Raw genomic sequence first — 19577 nt, 5'->3', positions numbered from 1 at the left:
GAACTGTTCAGCGGCCAATGCAAAGCTTAGGCCAACACATTCACTTCAACTGGTAACACTTTATAATAACTTTCATTAATAAATCATTAACAAACATTATGTAATGCTTAACAGATCATTTAATGTAAGTTAAAATGCTTACAAATGTTATTTAACTTTCAGTTCAGGCAACTTTTAAAAATCTACAAATAATTTAAACAGAAATTAAACAATTATTACAAGCTTATTTGTTAATGTACTTTTGAATGCTAACAAATGTCATTAAACTTCAGTTCACACATTACCTAATGCCTGTTTTTTTTACACAAATGTTGTGAAAAATTAGCTTAATCAGTTATTTTAAGCTCTTTACTGTTCACTGAACTATTCATGTTAACATTTTTCGTTAACTCATAATCACAATCTATAAAGGTAATATATTTGGTCTTCGTTTGTTGTGTAGACTTCTACTGTTTTCACATCTGAACAAATCATTTATGAATTATTTGTTCATGCATGTTTTTCAGTTTCCTATATAAAGTGGAATCTATTCATCTTTTGTAAATGTTTATAAAGTTTTCTAATCATTAGCACATTTATACATTTATCATCTTGATGGCAATAAGTGTCCCAGATGTCCTAAATTCACCCTATTTACACATCTTAACTAATTATTTATTACTCATTTGTTCATGTTTTTGCAGTACTCAATCTAAAGCGTTAACTATTCATCTTTTGTAAATGTTTATAAAAGTTTATTATTCATTAGTTACTTAAAAGCAGTCATCTCAATGGCAAAATGTGTCCCAAATGTCCAGAATTCACCCCATTTACACATCTTAAATCATTTATTAATTATTTGTTCATGTTTTTGCAGTAGCCAATCTAAAGTGGCAACTATTCATCATCTGTAAATGTTTATAAATGATTACTAAGCATGCAGTACTTTTATGGGCACTGGAGTTTTAGCTGCTGTAACAACATCTGTGTAAAGGGATTTTTAGTTAAATGCTTCTTAACGACGTAACACACATTGCAAGTTGGGTGCAAAACATGTTTTTATTGCATTATATTAGTATACTATTACATTAAACATGGTATTCCTTGAATCCTACATCAGTAGGAGAAAACAAATACATTTTATTTAAAAAAATGGTTCATTTATCAAAACAATGTAATATAGACAGAATGACCTGTGTTAACCAAACTGACCCATCTACACTTTTGACCCCTTAACCAACCCTTAAACCTACCCATACCACACAACACAACCCTAACCTTGTATTACACCACGATAATAGCAAAAGTGTTGTACATTAACAAAAGCTTTTAATTATTGTATAACATCTGTTCAAATCATTTGTAGAGTTTCAAGACATGCATGATCATAAAAATTGTAATTTACATTAATTATCTGTTGATCATTAGCTAATGTTTAATAAGTTTAGTAAACATTAAACAAGCACATAAACACAAAACAATAACAATATCAAAATATTCTAACTAATTAAATATATTAATAAATAAATAAATTAAATAATAATTTATTAATGAAAGTTATTATAAAGTGTCACCCCTGAATTTATTAAATCTGTTGAGCATCAGCAACAGGTCTTAATTCCGTATTTTCAAAGAACATCAACATTATGTACCACCCAGAGTCTAAGAAAAACATGCATTTTCTGGTTGTGCTTAACCTTAGTCCACTTGGACTATACCCACCAATAACAAGCGCTTAAGTCTTAATCTGAATATTTAAAATTTAAGCCACATTCTATGCTTTACATTGCTAAGAATCAATTGTTCATCTACTTAAGCAAAATGAGAACAAAAATCATTTCAAATGACATAAGCATATATAATTTTACTCATTAGCAACATTAAAACATTTTAACAGCTATCTGAGATGTTCTTATGCATACTGGACCATAGGATGGTCACTCCACTCAGGGAGATGAGAGATTTTCTCTTCTGTGCTGGGCTGGATGGGCCAACCCCACGCTTTGAAGAAGGGGCAAAGATTCAGGTTGACCACTTTGGAGAAGGTCTCAGCATATAAATTCATCTTGCCTGCATTGTCGTTTGGCACTCCATTCATATCTTGGTAGGCAGTAAAAACTTTCTTGAAAGCATCCCAGCCAAATTTTTCCTGAAGCTGAAAAACATTAGATGCGATGATGGATGAAGATGAGATAAAAAAGTATGTATATATATATATATATATATATATATATATATATATATATATATATATATATATATATATACCCCCAAGGCTCACAAATAATGCATTTAATTGATTAAACTATCCATTAAATTATATGCAGTCTGTTCGCACCTGCATGTAAGTCTCAAGTGCCGTCCACATACTCCAGCTGTTTAAATCCTTACCGCCACTGCAATACTTCGTGGTACGAGCCTGGCGGTTTTCTAGAGTCATTTCTGGATGAGCATTAGACCTATTCAAACCCAGCACTTCCTCATGTACGTACACTGACCATAGGTTGCAAGTGCACTCAGTGGTGTGTGGACTGAACTCCCAAACTCCACGCTGCTGGTTATGACCCAGCTCATGAATGGGTCCCCACAAACCACTTTTATAGGCTTCCTGGACATTTACAAGTTCTGGGGCAGAGGTAGAGTGCATCATGATGGGATATCCAGCATGCATGAAACCTGCAGGGGGAAAAGGGGAACAGTGTTACCACCAGGACAGTGTGAGTGTAATTTATATTAATAGCATGATTCTGTTGTAATAGTGATGGTTCTTTATCCTAACAAAGATACTGTGATAATAGTTCCACCAACCGTAAGAGATCTGAACATCTGCAACAAACCGCTCCTTACGGGGGAACTTGCCAGGCCTTGCTGCCAGGTCAGCAATGCTTCTCATTATGGTATCCCAAAGTTTAGCCACTTCATCAGGGCAGTCCAGATTCCTTATATATTCTGATTCTAAAGTTATGATGATGTTCTCAAATTCAAGCTCCGCCCAGGGGGCAGGTGCCTGACGGATCCTGTCCACCCAGTCAGCTACACTGGTCTCTCCTGAGGGACAAAACAAGTTAGCACTGAAAAGTTTTACCATACAAAGTTAAATGTTCTGGATAGAGACCTCACTGTAATGCTCATTCAGAATTCTTACCAGACTTGAAGTATGGAGCCTGTACTGAGACATGCACGACAATTTCCACCCCATCCACTTTGCTTTGAGGAGGTGCTATTAGGTAGATGAGCCCTCCCCATAGATTGCAGACTTGGACCATCTCTGTGTCCAAAGGGAATCGCTCATGGACCACAGGAGCCCGTTTCAGAACATCTGATCCACCAATGTTATCCGTTTGGCAACCAAGCTGCACCTGCATAGTGTTACCCCCTCATGTTAATAACATGCTCTCCAATCCTATGAACAAGCTGTATCTATCATGACAAGTATAGTTCATGCAGCAACTATTCCTTGATTGGATACATGTATAGACTTTATTCATCACCTGCCAATTTTTCCCAACAATCTCTGGAGGTACTGCTATGTTTGTCTTCATACCAGGAGAAAGATATAAGCCTGTGCTTATCCATTCTTCATAAGCTGAAACAAATAATTGCATTCTTATTGTATAGTATTTAAGTATTTTGAAACTTAAACAAGAAATAACATTTGGCCGGAAAACCTTCATACCTGCAGTGTTGGCACTGATCCGAACTCTTGCATTAGACACAGTCGGCAAGTTAGGTCTGTCCTTAATGATGTATGGAATAAGGGCATCAGGATCGGGAGTCACTTTGTATACCTCAATCCCAATGTGGAGCATTAGGCGGTCTTTTTCACTCTGAACAGGGCATTTACTACACACTTGTGGAACACCTACCTTCTTCACTATGTCACTAAGAAGTGCTACCATTGAAGTATAGGCGGCACTGTCATATGATCGCATGCTAAGGTAACTGGCACAGTCATTGCCCAGCTGTTTCAAGAAGCTCTGTTCATGATTCGTCAGTTCATGCCCCAGGCTTACATGTTCAGCAAAGCGTTGTAGCATGCTACGAAAGTGGTACACCTCTTTATACCTATTCTCTATTTTTGGGGCTTTATATAACCCCCCAGCCAAAGTGCTGTCCAAGAGACAAAGTCCCATCTTATTAAGAATGCGATTTCCTGCATAATCGGTCATCACATTGCAGCCACAGTTGGTCTGAGCCCAATACCATGCATGACCCCCAATCATAAGACCTCCGCCTTCAGCAACAAAATCTTGGATCTCTGCACACTGGGCATCACTGTATGAAGTGCAAACGTAGACGCTTAGATCTTTTCTGAAACCAGTCAACTGACAATCTAAACCAGATTTGCTCAGTACTGTGTGGGCTGCCTGTAGGCTGGGTAGGATGCCAATAACACCCTTGCGACCCTCATCAAGCCACTTGATAGCGTTGATCAGGAAAGTGGACAGAGAGTCCCGGCCCATGTAGCCTTCATGTGACAACAGAATTACTCTACCTTGCCCATAATAGGCACCAGCAATGAATGTTTTTCCAGCTGGAGTGACTGCAATGGGAAATGCTAATGGTCCGTGCACCATCACCTCAGATGCTATATCCCCACCTTGGACGTCGAACTCAGACACACCTTCTAGCAGGAACTTTAGGTCATCTTTAAAGTCCTTGCACATACTGAAAATTAAAAATTGAAAACAGTTGATGAAATGTATGTTTCTTAAAGAATGGGTAAAAATTAAGAAAGTCTTCTGAACTTACGATACAGCAATCCAATTAGAAGGAATGTTTCTTGGAACAGGAAAGATGCCAACATCTCCATAGTGTTCCGAGAAGTAAATTCCTGCAACACTGCACACCTTGTTTCCTGGGAAGTTCTTTATAGTGTTTTCTTGCGGGTGGGTTGCAGCCCAATGCCAGGCCTGGCCAGCAATGATCAAGCCACCCCCAGCTTTGATGAAAGCAATCAGATCCTTTGCACAGCTCCCGACACTGTAAGCATCTGTGATATATACAGCTAATCCATTCCGAAAGTCTCCTAGCTCTGTCTTGATAGGGCAATAGTTCAATTTTTCAGCTACTGAACGTAAACTCTTCTGAATCCCTACAATGCCAGCATCACCAGTACAAGGCATGAGCCACATTATGGCATTCTTTATCAGGACAGGGAAGCGTCTTAGGTATTCCTCATGTCCCAACACCACCACACGTCCCTGACCATAGTGAGATGCAGCCATCAGCACCTGACCTCTTGGATTTATGGCAAGTGGAAAGGCACTTTCACCAATTAGTACAAGATCACTGGGCACTGCGTTCGCTTGGAAATCAAGCTCCTGCAGCCCATTCATGATAGTGTAGTAGTTCTGTTTACATGCCATGGTGGATTAGTAAGTCCGTTAAAAACAATCACTCTCAACCAGTTTCACAGGGTATGAGCACTGGGTTTGTTCAACTAGAGCGTATGAAGTAAAATGATACTGAGTGGTTTTCAGTCCTGCACAAAAACAGAAAATGAAAGAAAAAGAAATCAAGTGGTACACAAAAGTCTGAAACAATTCAAATCACAATTTCAACTTCATATCCTTTCCCAATTATGACTACATGTGTAACAATTGCTATTCACATTTCACAAACTTGGTATTGTCACACCCCTGGATTTATTATGTGTGTTTTTGCCCCTGTGACCCAGTTTTTGTCTCCTGTGGTTTGATAATTTAATTCCGGGTGTGTCTAGTTTCTTTCCCATGTGTTCCATGTCCCCATTAATTTAGTAATTCCATGCACCTGTCTGCTCCTCGTTATCATGTCTTTATAAGCCTTGTCCTTTCAGTTCAGTTTTGTCGGGTCTACAAACAAGTCAGTTTGTGTGTCTTCCTCCTGTGGTCCATATTGGATTTACGCCTGTGTTGGATTAATAAAGAGCCTCTTGATTATTCTCGACTCTGTGTTCCTTCCGGCACAGTATAGTGACAGGTATCTCATAATCGCACCTTCATCTGGAGATACAGAAATGTTCTTCCTCACTTAGCTATGTTTAACTACTGTGAGAATGAGTTCGTGGATTTGACTATGGCCAGTGTTGGGGAGTATCTAGTTACATGTAATGGTGTTATGTAATTTAATTACAAAATAAATTTAACTATAATCAGTTATAGTTACTAAGAAAAAAATGTGCAATAAAATTAGTTATGAAAATGTTTTGATTTCATTTTGAAAAGCTTATCTTTGCTGTTTACATCATGTTATGCTATGGAGGCTCTCTTTTATTTTATTTTTTATTTTTGATTCCTGAGTGTTTGCTTGCTAAACGTTCTGTAATTTATTAGTCATTAGGCTATGTAGTCTAATACAGCATGTAGTGTAGGCATATGCCATGCCTCATCTTATCATTTTTGTTAATAAACATTTTGTAAGCTAGTTTGTCATTGAATCTTACTGTTTTATTGTTGCTGTGCATTTTAATTAAAAATAACAATTAAATGTTTTATTGCTAAATCACCTAAATGTATCATAAATATTTTAATACCTGGATAAATTTACTTTGATGTAACAACCATTACATCTGTTATAACTTTGACAAGCCAAAAATAGTTTTAAAGTGAATGGGTGCCTTCCACTCCTCCTGTGTGTTTCTCCATATCAAAGTCTGGCAGAAATGATGGGTGGTTCCAAAATAAATGGTCACATGACAGTAAAAGTGTACAGTTGCCAAGAAACGGGGGTGAGTCAACTTACCCCACTCTCCCCAACTTCCATTGAAGATGAGGCAGTAGCAGGCTCAGAGAGTGAGGGAGAGCCCACTCTTATCAAAACATCTACAATAAAGTCTGAAATTATTACAATTGTATATTTGTAACAACTGGATCACATTTATAAAAAATCAAACACCCCCATAAAGCAAGCACACAACCCCTAGTCCACTTCCCCTAAAAATTTCCCACCACCCCCCTAAAATCTCAATTAACTTACATGATGCGCAATTATTTTAGATAACTCAATCCAGCCATTCTAATCATCAACAACATGTGTGTTCGAAGAACCGAATTAGCTAGATCCTGATTAGCACGATGATATCATCTTGGATGTGACATTTCATCTCGGATGTAATAAGCAACGTACGAAGAACAGGCCCCTGGTTAGCGATATTTAGATTTTGTATTGCGTTTTTAGCAAAATCATGGTGGTTTGATTGAAATATAATTTTGGGGGACTTTGTAGATACACGCAGACTGTGCAGGTTGTAAAGTTAGTTTGAGCCTATATCATGAGCCCTCTGGTTTCACAGTCTGGCTGAGTTCATTATCTTTACACAAGAAACATTAAAGGATGTATTAAAACAAAGATAACGTATGTAATGTTAGCTAATGAGTTGCAGTTCAGCCATAGGCATAATTTGCCCCTACGACTTTTTGAAAATTCCCACACCACCCCTACGACTTGTCGATATAGTCTCTACCACTTTTTGAAAGTAACTGAAAAAGTCGTGTCCTAGTGGTTAGAGAGTTTGACTCCTAACCCTAAGGTTGTGGGTTCGAGTCTCAGGCCAGCAATACCACGACTGAGGTGTGTAAAAGGGGCTAAAGAAAAACCGACAACAGAACAACAGACAGCAGAATTAAGTTATTAGAGATTAAGGTTGTCTATGTAGGATATTTATGCAATGAATATAATGTTAAACATTCAGTATTAACGCCTGTATAGCTGATGTGCGCAAACTGATAAAGCACGCTGAGTGGATTGAGCGCGCAGCGGCGGAGATGCGCGAGCTTGTCGAGTGAAAATACAGTTCATCACTGGAAAGTTTGTAGTTCGGTCGGATATGTCAAAAACAAGCAAGTAAAACAATGCACAAGTTACTTAACGGGAGAGAGAGAGAGAGAGAGAAAGCACACTAGCACACTTCTGTTGTGTGATCTTTGATGTTCACTCACTTAGCACACGCATTTGGATTAAAACTAAATAGTAAAAAAAGGACTATTTATAAGGGCATTCACTATAAACATCATTTATTTTCAATCTTAGGCATACATGACTTTCTGGCGAAAGTGAACGTAGCAGCCTGTGTGTAATGAGCTAGGCAGCCCCTCACACTCCAAAACAACAAAAACAACAACCACTCTTCGCGCTTTTTTCTCTCTCTAGAGTTTCTGCATCATAATATGAGTCTCTTTAATAAAAAAAATCACAACACTTCACATAAAAAAAAAAAAAAAAAAAAAACAGACTTCTATTTGTGATAAATAACACAGGAGATTTATAACGAGTGGTTCCCTGCATTATTACAGCAAAGCGCGTCATTACAGTACTAAGTCGCTGCAATGGAGCAGCTCTAATGCTATTAAATTACAGATGATGAACCATAGGAGCAAAACATGAACAAAGAAAGTAACAAAAACTTGTAAAATATATTTTAATGGGCATAATTAAGTGTGAAAATAACAGAATGATATACAGTTAAACCAAAAATTATTCAGAGACCAGATATTCATTTTTATGTTTTTTAACTATTGGGTGCAGGACACTATAGTTAATTTATGTAAATGAGGATAGCAAAATAAAGTAAACTGTGAAAAATTATACCCAAAAATTCTTCAAACAAAGTCTAGGGAAAAAATAGGAAGTTCAGGTTTGCATGAAGCTGGATGACAGCATACCCAGGAAACTACAGGCAGTCATTAAGGCTAAGGGTGGCACGACTAAGTATTGATAGTTGTGTAAATACTGTCATACTACCAGGTGTCTGAATAATTTTTGGTTGATTGTAATCCATTACATAGCTTTCTATCAAAGTTATCTAACATTATCAAGATGAATTAGTTCCGACACAGTTTAACTATGAGTTCTTGTCATATTTTATTACCATCTTTAGAAAATAAACTGTTATAATGTGAAATGTTGAAGGTGTCTGAATAATTTTTGGTTCGACTGTATCTATTTAATAAATTAAATCAACCAACATTATACATACTCTTATGATTTCTGTACCCAGTATTTAAAAAAAATACAAATGCAATAAAAATATCGTTATCGGTACTTGTATCGGCAAGTACCAAAAAACTGGGATTTTAACATAGTGCTCATAGACTATACAGGTGCTGGTCATATACACACAGATAATAAACTAGTGCCGAATGCCGAACACTGACTCGTCATCTCCACGGACCTGCCTAATAGAAATAAACCTTTTCATACGGACTACAAAATTAAAGAATAGCCTATAACAAAATCGAGTGGGCGAATTTTCCTTATATTTATATTATTATTCATATATATATTTATATATATACAAAAATATACAATAAAACCTGTTTTGTTTTATATTTAGGCTACTATTAAGGCAGGTCTCCAGACGGCGACCGGCTAAATTGTGTGAGCGGTCGCACTATCGCGACCTCCGCGTTGTTCAACGCATAAAAGCTGCCATTTCCGTTGTATATGTGAAAGCATCAAAGCACAACGTCGTTTGAACTGCGCAATGGTATAGCCTGGTTTGTACTCGCGGCGTCAGCAGGAGCGCGAAATAGTGCGCTCAGCAAAAATGACGCGAATATTGATGGTTTTTCACTAAAGTAAAGTAAAGACCGCTTCTTAAACCAGAAGGTTGAACATGTTTGGCATGCTTGTGGGGGAAAAACATGCAAGAGCTGTCCACCGACAGCAAGTTTAGTTTTACTTTTCTTTTTTTGTTTTGATTTCATTTTAAAAAGCTTATCTTTGCTGTTTACATCACGTTATGCAGGCTCTCTTTTATTTTTTTATTATTTGATTCCTCAGTGTTTGCTTGCTAAACTGTAATTTATTAGTCATTAGGCTATGTAGTCTAATACAGCATAGTGTAGGCATATACCATGGCTCATCTTATCGTTTTTGTTAATAAACGTTTTGTAAGCTAGTTTGTCATTGAATCTTACTGTTTTATTGTTGCTGTGCATTTTAATTAAAAATAACAATTAATCCATTTTTTTTTGTCTTAAAAATGTGAAAGGTGTATAGATGTATGCTAAGCAAAACAGACAATTATCTTTTATTGTAAACCTAAAAAGATCGCGAAATCGAAAGTGAAAGCATCCGAAGACTTTCTGATAATATACAAAAAGGGACCTCACGTTCAACAAAATTAACAATCCCAAATAATACTACTGATGTAAATAAGAACGGGTTTGAATGATAACCACTTTCTTTTCCATTAATAACTATAAACAATGATAGAGGTTCAAAAGCATGCATTTAATAGCATCTTGTAGCAAAGAAAAAAGAAAAGAAAAGAAAAATAAATAAAAACACCGTGCTCGTGCAACCTACTGAGAAAGTTAGTCCTCAAAAGAGGACCAGTGGGAAGAATGCGTCTGGAGCCCTGAATTGTCCAGCTCCCCCTCACCTGCGGTAAAAATGATCTGGCGCAGCTGGTACGGTACATCGATGTATTTTTGAAAAGGGAAAGGTAAGTTTTTCCAACTCTAAACCCAGTCTCCATCTAAATGATGTTATTAAAAAAAAAAAAAAAAAACCAAAAAAAAAAACACGAAAACGAGTTGCAGTGTCCCCAACAACTATTCAAACAAATTTAACCCCAATCTGAGTTCAGCTATTCATAATTCGGGGCAATATTCATAATATTAAATATTCATAATGAGCTCAAACAGTACGTGTATACGGAAGCATGTTAAATTAGCATTTAGACAGCTGTTTGAATCTTCAATTGTAGGAGTACTAAGTTATATTTCTTACTGTGTAACTTCTCCTCCTGGAGTTGTAGATGTAATGGAGATGCCCGTGCACACCTGGTAAGTGTGAAATGGAGCCGGGTGGAGCTGGCAGATGGTCGAGCTTTAACGTTAGGTCGAGGTCCTGAAACCAGAAAATGCAGACAAGAGTGCTCAAGGCATCAGGGTGGTTTTTTAGCTCACATCCCACCCTCGTAGTTTATCCAAAAGTTGGAACGCGTCACGTTTTGTTTCGGTTTCATAAGAATAACGGAGTGCTGCTCTCTCCTGACAGTCAAACTTGTGGCCAACTATGGAACCGAGGAGGTTTACGCAGATAAAAACAAAACAACAAAAGTTTCAGAAAAGAATTTCAAAACGTTGTTGTTAATGAAATTGTATCTCCCAGTAAACTGTATGTTCCCAGCAAGCAATAGCCGTCATCTCACCGTCTCGGTTAAAGACCAGATATAGTCCGGTGTAGCCCAACTAACCCAGAATTTTGTTAAAAGTCGTTTTTTGGTTAAATAACTTGTGAGATATATGATATTACATCATGTTAGCAAAGTCAACAGCGTTTTATAGAAGGTTTGGTTGCATTTCTTTGGACATGTATAGACCTGGAGCGTATGCCGCTAATTTAGCTCGTCGTCAGACAGCTATGTGAAGCCCATCATATCCAAAACTGAGCCACCAGTTTTTGTCCCAGGCAGTTCATGGTTTCATATCCCATCATGTTTCGCAGTGTCGATAACATCTACAAAAAATATAAGTGTAATTTCTTGACATGGTCTATATATAGCCAGGTTTTAGCTCTAGTGTTTTATATACATAAAAGTGCAGAGTAAGTGAAGGTATGATTAACAGAATGTACAGTGGGGTTGCTATATAGCTACAGTACTGAGCAGAGTATATACAGAATATAAATAGGAAGCCGTGTAGGATGGTATGATACATTATAAACAGAGAATAGTAGGATATATATACACATTATGAACAGTAGCAACGTGAGAACAGTGGTAATAAATACAGTTGGATGAATGTGCAAAAGTATTGTTAAAAATAAATTTTCTATGCAAAATAACAGTAGTGCAATAATATTTTTATAGAATAGTTTACTGTGCTTTTGTACAGTACAACGTTAGTTTACAGTGCGATAGCTCTAGAACAGTGTGCAGCAAAGGATATGAGTAGTGCAATTACATGTATGTCAAAGTACTTTTGACCAGTGCAGTATAGAAGTAATACGGCAGGTGCCGGTTAGATTGGTGGTGTGGCGTTCAGAAGGGTCACGGCCTCGTTCTCTATTATATAGTTTATGTAATTATTTTACAGCATATTATTAAATATTGAATTAGGCAAAACAATGTTCTAATCTATAATCTTGAATTTGGTTTTTATGTAATTTTTCAAGTTCCCGAAATACTCTCTCTCTACTTGGCTATAAGCCCTATATTGAACCAATAATCTAAATTGTTTACATGTACAGCTTGTGGGATGCATGACATCATAACAACCAAGTAAGTTTGCATTATTTTTGCTGTCACACATTACATTTGCTGATTAGATTTTTTTTACTTTGTTCAAATAAACATGCAATTACATATCTGTAATTAATTTGCCCTACTGAGACATGGCCACTGCCAACGGCGAGAGACTGGCAATGAACAAACAGACAGACAACAAAAATAAGGTCATTTTTAGTTTTTTTTTCTTGTAAGTATCTGTGTTATCTCTTTGACATGTTTCCATTCTACATGTAATATCTTGTAGGGACCATAAAATTATAGCAGACAGCAGGGTAGCTAGAGTATGCCATTTTGTGGTTATCTCAAAGGCAAGGGATTTGGTTCAAAAGCACTTTGTGTTATGTTGGTTGAAAGTCTCTTAATACCCGATGGCAATCACCAAGATATGTGGTCTTAATGTTTTTATATTGACTGTGGAAGGCATAAAATGTTTGTACCAGTCATATTCCTCGGTCAACTTTATGCATTTACATACCTCTAAACACCCTGTAATAAGTGCAATTTGAGAGATTAATAATTCACAGAAATTATTAGATGCAAATAGTAAAGTATTTCGGCTTCTGGCAGTTTGTTCCATATAAAAACTGAATGCTTATTCTCCAATGTAGTTTTGTCACTGGGGACAGAAAACAGAGCTGAGAAGCCCTAAAACTTTCATTGCTTTATAAATCTAGCATATTATGTTGTACATGCTTTTAACAGACAGGAAGTCAGTATAAATACCTCAGAACTGGAGTGATGTGATCCACATTCTTTGATTTAAATGCACTATAAGTTTTATTGCAAATTATACAGCGAACAAAGCACAGCAATAAAAGTATTTAAAAAAAAAAACTTATTCTGTCATGTCAGTATTTGTTACCAATTGTTAACCCTTTTTATTTTATTTTTTTTTTATTTTTTAATGTTTTAGGGTTTTGCAAAACTGTCTTATGTCCACTTTTAACATGAAGGGGGGTGGTACACTGCGCAGAAGGCAGCATTTGAGAAGACCACTCTGTTCTCGGTCGTCATTACAGGTTGTGTGCATGTGTTTGCATGTAAACATTGGATCAGAGAGCTTATGTCTGTCTTTAGGCTTAAAGGTGATATATAATATCATTATTTTAATGATTAAATGTATTTTCTTTATGACATCAGTCTGTGCTGATATAAACATATTTTCCAAATCAGTATGTACTGAGACTATATGTCAGTTCTATATTACCGAGCCCTGTCATCAAAGAAAAATAGAAAGACACTCCGTTGCAATTGATGTAATTAAAGTAAAACATGATGATGTCCAAAAAGCCTTTTATCGTGCTTATTTTTTTCTTTCTTGGCAGATGCCGTGATGACCAATTTCCCAACGGCAACTGAATTAGAATTGAGGAATGCCATCGGGCAGCATTTTAAACAAGCACCAGGGAGAGCGGGGGTGGGGAATAGAAATAAAAATAACATTTAATCACTTCACTCTTGATAGTTTGTCTCATGATTTGTATTGGATTTAATATTTTTCTATGTCATAAGTTGTCCGAATATTGGTTGTCCTTTTATTACAAATTTTTCTAAAGAAGTTAAAATCTTTCTTACTTAGCTACTTACTTTTAATGTAATTACATTGTTTATATACTTACTTTTAATGTAATTACATTGTTTATATTTTGTTATTGTCACAAATATATTATTTCTTATGTTTTTCATTTTGTATTCAATATTGTTTTAATTATTGTTTCAAGTTTTCATTATTAAAAAAATTAGCTTTTATTAATAAAAGCTTTATATTTAATTTGTTTGTTTTAATTGCTATATTTATGAGAAGAACATGTTACATTTAGTTAACAAAAAATATGTTAGGTATTGTTTTGTTATCTATTATGTAGGCATTCATAATCTGTCTATTTGATGATTGTGGTTAGACGTCTATTGAATTTTCACTGACAGCCCAAATTCAGCCTTGTTTTAGCTTAGAGACCCAAATTCACCGTCTATTAGACGTATACATCAGTGATGCGCGGGTTGATCCAAAATGAGCGGGTGCCTGCGGTCACCCGCGGTTACGAGTCATCCAAAAATATTTTTAATGAAATACGGGTCGCGGTCAGTCGGGTCGTTTGAAAATAAAGATGCCAATTAAACCTTTGTAATTTATATAGTACTAGACAAAATTTTGAAATACATGGGCCTACACTTTATTGGCTGAATAACTGGCGCGAAGATGACGCATGAGCTCAATCTATTGATGGGAAGTTCGGTTATTTTCCGCGAACAGGTTCTTTGACAACACTACTAAACAAAAAACTTGAAAAAAAAAAAAACGGTTCACCGGTTCTTTTACGCTCGACGTAATGACGTCATTGGCGATGACATAATGGCGTCAAGTCTATCAAACATTCAAATATATAAAGTCAGTAATCATAACTTTAGTCAGTTAAAAACCTTAAGTTTACAATTAAGTTTTGCAACAACGCACCCAAATACAGTAACAGCAATAATGTGCATACGAGGATTTAAGTCTTGAAGATATAAAGTAAATAAATTAGATGTCATCGGCGGAGAAACCATGATCCACTTACTATACATAATCCATTGCGATTTATTTGTTATTAAATAAATTTACGTTTCCCAGATTGCCCTTCATTCAAGTCTTCGGTTTACCCGCGCTCATAACATAGCACAGAATCAGTTCAGAATCAATCATCAAAAGAACCAGTTCGGTTCAGACGCGCTGTGTGCAGGGGGCAAGGAAGTCGACCGGAAGTTGAAGTCGGCCGCGTGCCGCCATCTTGTAGCAGAACTTCACTTGCGTTAGCACCCCATTGACTCCCATTCATTTTTGCGTCACTTTGACAGAGAATAACTTTACATCTGAGGCGTTTAACGACTCCATTTGTCCATTCATTTATTTCTAAAGATACACGACAATGTATAAAGGGCTCCATTACCTTCTATGTTACATTATGGCCCCCACCAAGTAGAAACAGTTTTTGTAAAAATAGGCTAACGATTGCGTCATAACCACACCACTCTCTGTCGCACAGTAGAGAAATTACCGTACAGACAGGAGGAGAAGCTCGCAGGCAATCGGGGGAGACGTCAAGAGATATGGCGTACTGGCGTTACATTTTAAAATACTATACAAAATAATTAATCAGAATACTTACTCCTGCTCACTCACACCAAAGAACTCCCCGCTCAAGCTCGCCGTCTCTGCAAGATTAACGATGGCAGTTTGCACGCACAGCTACTCGAAGGTTTACATCTGTCAGACAGGTTGCTGACGTCATTAAACTTAGTTTGAGTCTGCGCGTCAGAAACGGAAGTTCTAAAAATCGCTAAAAACGGGCTTCACTTGTCTCAACTTAGTCCCAATCGCCTCGCCGCGTCAACAAATTTTACGGCCTAATCCTCCTTGTCAGTCTGCTTCACGCTGAATCACACATGCGCAGTATCATCAGCTCCTCGGTTCTCAAATCGGACGCGTCCATCAGAAACGGTCCTCGGTTCAAAACCGATTCAACCGGTTCTTGATTCGAGAACGAGAACCGCTCTAACCGGCACTCTGCAGTTCAGTATCATCAGCTGTTGCACTTCTTGTCCGGTGAGTGACTACATTCCGCCCATTTAAAAATAATAAACGCGCGTCCTTGAAAGCGCGCCGTTTTCTAACGTAGCCTATTTACTTTAACTTCTTAGGTAATAATATCAATGCATTTACTACTTTTAAAAAATGCGGGTCGGGTACAATATTTTCTTTTTCTTTTTTTGCGGTCCGATTTGCGGGCGGGTTAGTTGAAAACGGTCGGTTGCGGGTTGTTTATACATTGACCCGCGCATCACTGGTATACATGTAGTCGTTTAATATCGGTCTATTTGATGACTAGACTATTCTTAGGTTATGTTTAGACTTCTATTAACTTTTCACTGACAGCCCAAATTCAGGCTTGTTTTAGCCTAGACGGCTGTTTAGATGGCTAATAGACGTCTTTTAAACCGAAAATTGCTTGCTGGGTTACAGTTTACTGGTATACAATTTTATTAACAACAACGTTTTGAAATTCTTTTCTAATACATAAATATACAAAAGCATAAGTGAGTACAAACCGTCCTGTGTTTCCACAGCTCGTGCACAACCCTTCTTACCTGGACGGTCAGTGTTTGGGACGTGGTGCCTCTGGATGTCTGACAACTGGTTGCACACTGTACCCAAGTACACCGGGCTGCAGCCTGCAGCTCGAGGTGGGACCGCATCTGGGGCGGGGCTGCACGTTTCGCCCCGCTCCATACCTACTCTGATTGGTTCTATCGTCTTTCATAGGCATACATGATAGGAAGTGTGTGCGTTGTTGGTGTACGACGGAGTATGTTGCTTAAACAGCTAAGAATGCTGTCCAGTTTTGCAAAGCCTTCATTATAATGCACAGTTGTTTATTGTTAACTTGAATCACTATGTCTGTTTTATTGAATCACGAGATGTTAGCTGCTGCAAGTTCTTCTGGACCAGTCAAATTCACAAATGAATCATTGGGACATTCTAAAACGCTTAACGTGAAAGTATGTGGCTATATTACGGTGGCCAAGTAGTGCACAACACAACGACATTAAAAAAGCAAACATAAGCTCACAACACAACGAAATTCTCACAACACAACGGAAATGCTCCCGACCACTAGGGGGCAGTTGGTCTGCAGAAATGGGCAAAAGACTACGTATTTCCTGTGAAATCTCAGGGCGCATAAAAGGTTCCGGTCTGTATTCTGCAGGGGGGCAGGGTTTCATATTTTATTGAAGCTTCCCCGGGCGCCGCCATTGATTAGCGGACCCCCACCTGCTGTTAGCATTCCATTGACTCCCATTCATTTTGGCATCACTTTGAGAGCAAATAACTTTACATCTGAGGCGTTTAAAGACTCCATTTGTCCATTAATTATTTCTAAAGAAACACGAAAATGTATAAAAGGCTCCATTACCTTGTATCTTACGTTATGGCCCCGTAGAAAAGTTTTTGTAAAAATAGGCTAACGATTGCGTCATAACCTACGACTCTCTGTCGCACAGTAGAGAAATTACCGTATGGACAGGAGGAGAAGCTCACAGGCAATCTTTTACTGTCTATGAGGCAATCGGGGGGATTGTGATTATGCAAAATGACAAAATAATTAATCAGAATACTTACCAAAATCTGCTCCTGTTCACGCTCGTCTCTGCAAGATTCGGTGGGTGATTCAGATTTCTCTTGGCACAGCTATTAGAAGACTTACAATTGTCAGACAGGTTGCTCACGTCACATCTACGTCATCAAGCTCAGTTTGAGTCTGCGCAGTATGCTCTACCCCCAGGAAGTGCATGCTTCTAATTGACTTCACTTGTCTCCGTTGAATCCAATGGGGTCACTGTGTCCATTTCTTTTACTGTCTATGGTATTCTGCCGTAGTGTGAGTGCATTACCAGCCACAAACTTTTGTCAATAAACAATGATTATGAAATAATATTTATACATTTTGCTATAATACAACAAATTAAGTATACCATGTAATCATTTAATGAAGAGTTCCACAAACATCCGTGAGAGTGGTTTACACAGCTATTGCTGTGTCCCGTTTTGTGAGGCTCCTCAAAGGTTTTTCACACTTCTCCCCTGGATGAAGAAACTCGAAATTAGTGGATTCAGAGTAGTAATGTTAGATGTAAGGATTTCAACATCACTTTTGATACTACAGTCTGCAGGCGCCTCTTCAAGCATGACACCAGCATGCGAATCTACACTAGGTAAGATCTAAACCCTTATTACTATATTACCGAGCACAATGTAGGCCTATTGTGAATTTCTTAATTGTCATTAATTATAGATTTATTTATTTTTTTTGTCGCTGTGGTTGCCTGTTTAAAAACCTCTTCCGTGGATCAAGGCAATACGTGTTAATGGATGATTCACCTAAAAATAAAAATAAAGCTGTCATCGTATACTCAACATTATGTCGTTGTAAACCCATATGGCTTGCTTTCTTCATTGGCATACAGAAATGTTGTAAATAATGTTACCGTCAGCTGTTTAGATAGACCCCACAGAAGAAATTCATAACGGTTTAGAATGACACGAGGGAGAATAAGCTAAAACCCCAGCTAAAATCTTTTTACAGACCTACCTTTTTTTCACTTGTATGTCAATACATTAAACATTTTTAAAGTATCCTCCAGGTTCAGTGTAGGCAAACAAACTTTTTTCTGAAAACATGTCTCATCCAATCTAGACTTGATATGTAGAACCATTTAATGGCCTTTTGGAGAGTTATTGAATCTGCATTCCACATGGTTCATGTGTTCAGAGCAAGGACAGCTACAACGAGGAGAGAAGCTGGAATAACAAGCAATGCAATGGTAAATATTGATATCGTATTTTTTGTGACAGAGAAAGAAAATGTTATATTTATTTTCACTTTTTGATGCACACGTTACATGCATGTATCATAATTATTTAACATTTATTTTGACAGTGTCAGTCTCTACTGTAAGGGAAACAGGTCAATTTAGCTCAAAGGGAATCATTTAAGATTTTAAAGGGAATTTGAACAGAATCACTGTTTCACGGCTGATCACTGAAACGGCCAGCGATTCACTGAACGAGCCGTTTAACATCAAATCTGCGCTGGATATTAATATCCAAAGTATAGTGAAAACACTATTAATTAGCACAGTAACAAAGATCGGCAGTTTAAGAAGCATTAACTTGTGAGCACAAAAACACAAGATACTTCTCTTTTCAATATAAATAAGGCTTTATTAGATAAATCTAAGACATATAAACTAATCTAACACATAAGCACACGCACTCACACATTCACACAAGTTGCAGAAGGATAGAACGTTAGGAAAGAATGAGTTTAAGAGAATGAAAATGTGAAATCCCAAGTTTACAGCCAATACGTGAAATTGCACATAGACATGATGAACAACCATTAATCACTTAACTTAACCCTCGCACTGAGTTCCTCAATGAGGTTAAAATTATATAAGATAACATTCCACAGATGTGAGTCTGGAGGTTACTTGCGTTGCCTGTTTAACGGGGTTCCCTTTGTTGTCGCTGAAAAGGGGAGTTCCCGAAGTTGCTGATTGGCTGGAAGTTCATTAGTCGTTGAAGTGACGTCTTGGGAAGCCCGTGGTTGGGCGTTGGCTGAAGATGCAGAGTTGTGGGCTAGTTGTAGTTTCAGACGGCACGCGAGGTCAGACTCGGAGACACGGCGTTACAAAAACTTAACTCAGAACACAAAACTTCAAACGACAAAAGAAAGAAGTAAAGTTTGACGAGACTAGGTGGTGTTTCTTCTCATCGTGGCTAAGTAGCAGCGGGCTTGCAGGCCGAAGCACGCTGGAACGCGGCGCTCGAAAAACG

General features: G+C 37.5%; 1 protein-coding gene and 1 long non-coding RNA gene across 4 annotated transcripts; one reads left to right on the top strand and one right to left on the bottom strand.

Moving 5' to 3' along the window:
- Window positions 1–1516: 1516 nt before the first annotated feature.
- LOC109069026 (TRPM8 channel-associated factor homolog) lies at window positions 1517–10822 on the bottom strand. Of its 3 annotated transcripts, none has more exons than XM_042770997.1 (8): window positions 10701–10822; window positions 4732–5464; window positions 3656–4647; window positions 3471–3565; window positions 3125–3338; window positions 2788–3027; window positions 2318–2655; window positions 1517–2134 (listed from the first exon to the last, which is right to left on the bottom strand). In XM_042770997.1, exons 2-8 carry the CDS (start codon window positions 5346–5348, stop codon window positions 1892–1894), a joined length of 2739 nt encoding a protein of 912 aa, XP_042626931.1. In that variant the 5' UTR covers window positions 5349–5464; window positions 10701–10822; the 3' UTR covers window positions 1517–1891. The 3 variants fall into 3 exon arrangements, with proteins under 3 accessions (XP_042626931.1, XP_042626933.1, XP_042626932.1); XM_042770999.1 differs by lacking the exon at window positions 10701–10822 and adding an exon at window positions 6706–6757; XM_042770998.1 differs by lacking the exon at window positions 10701–10822 and adding an exon at window positions 5755–6672.
- Window positions 10275–13854, top strand: LOC122147685. Its single transcript, XR_006161743.1, has 3 exons — window positions 10275–10411; window positions 13116–13221; window positions 13528–13854. It is a non-coding gene; the product is annotated as an uncharacterized LOC122147685 (long non-coding RNA).
- Window positions 13855–19577: the final 5723 nt, after the last annotated feature.

Source organism: Cyprinus carpio, chromosome A15 (assembly GCF_018340385.1).
Source record: "Cyprinus carpio isolate SPL01 chromosome A15, ASM1834038v1, whole genome shotgun sequence".
In the NCBI taxonomy this organism is placed as follows: Eukaryota; Metazoa; Chordata; class Actinopteri; order Cypriniformes; family Cyprinidae; genus Cyprinus; species Cyprinus carpio.
Note: the sequence above shows the minus strand (reverse complement) of the source record. Positions and strands in the feature narration are given on the sequence as shown.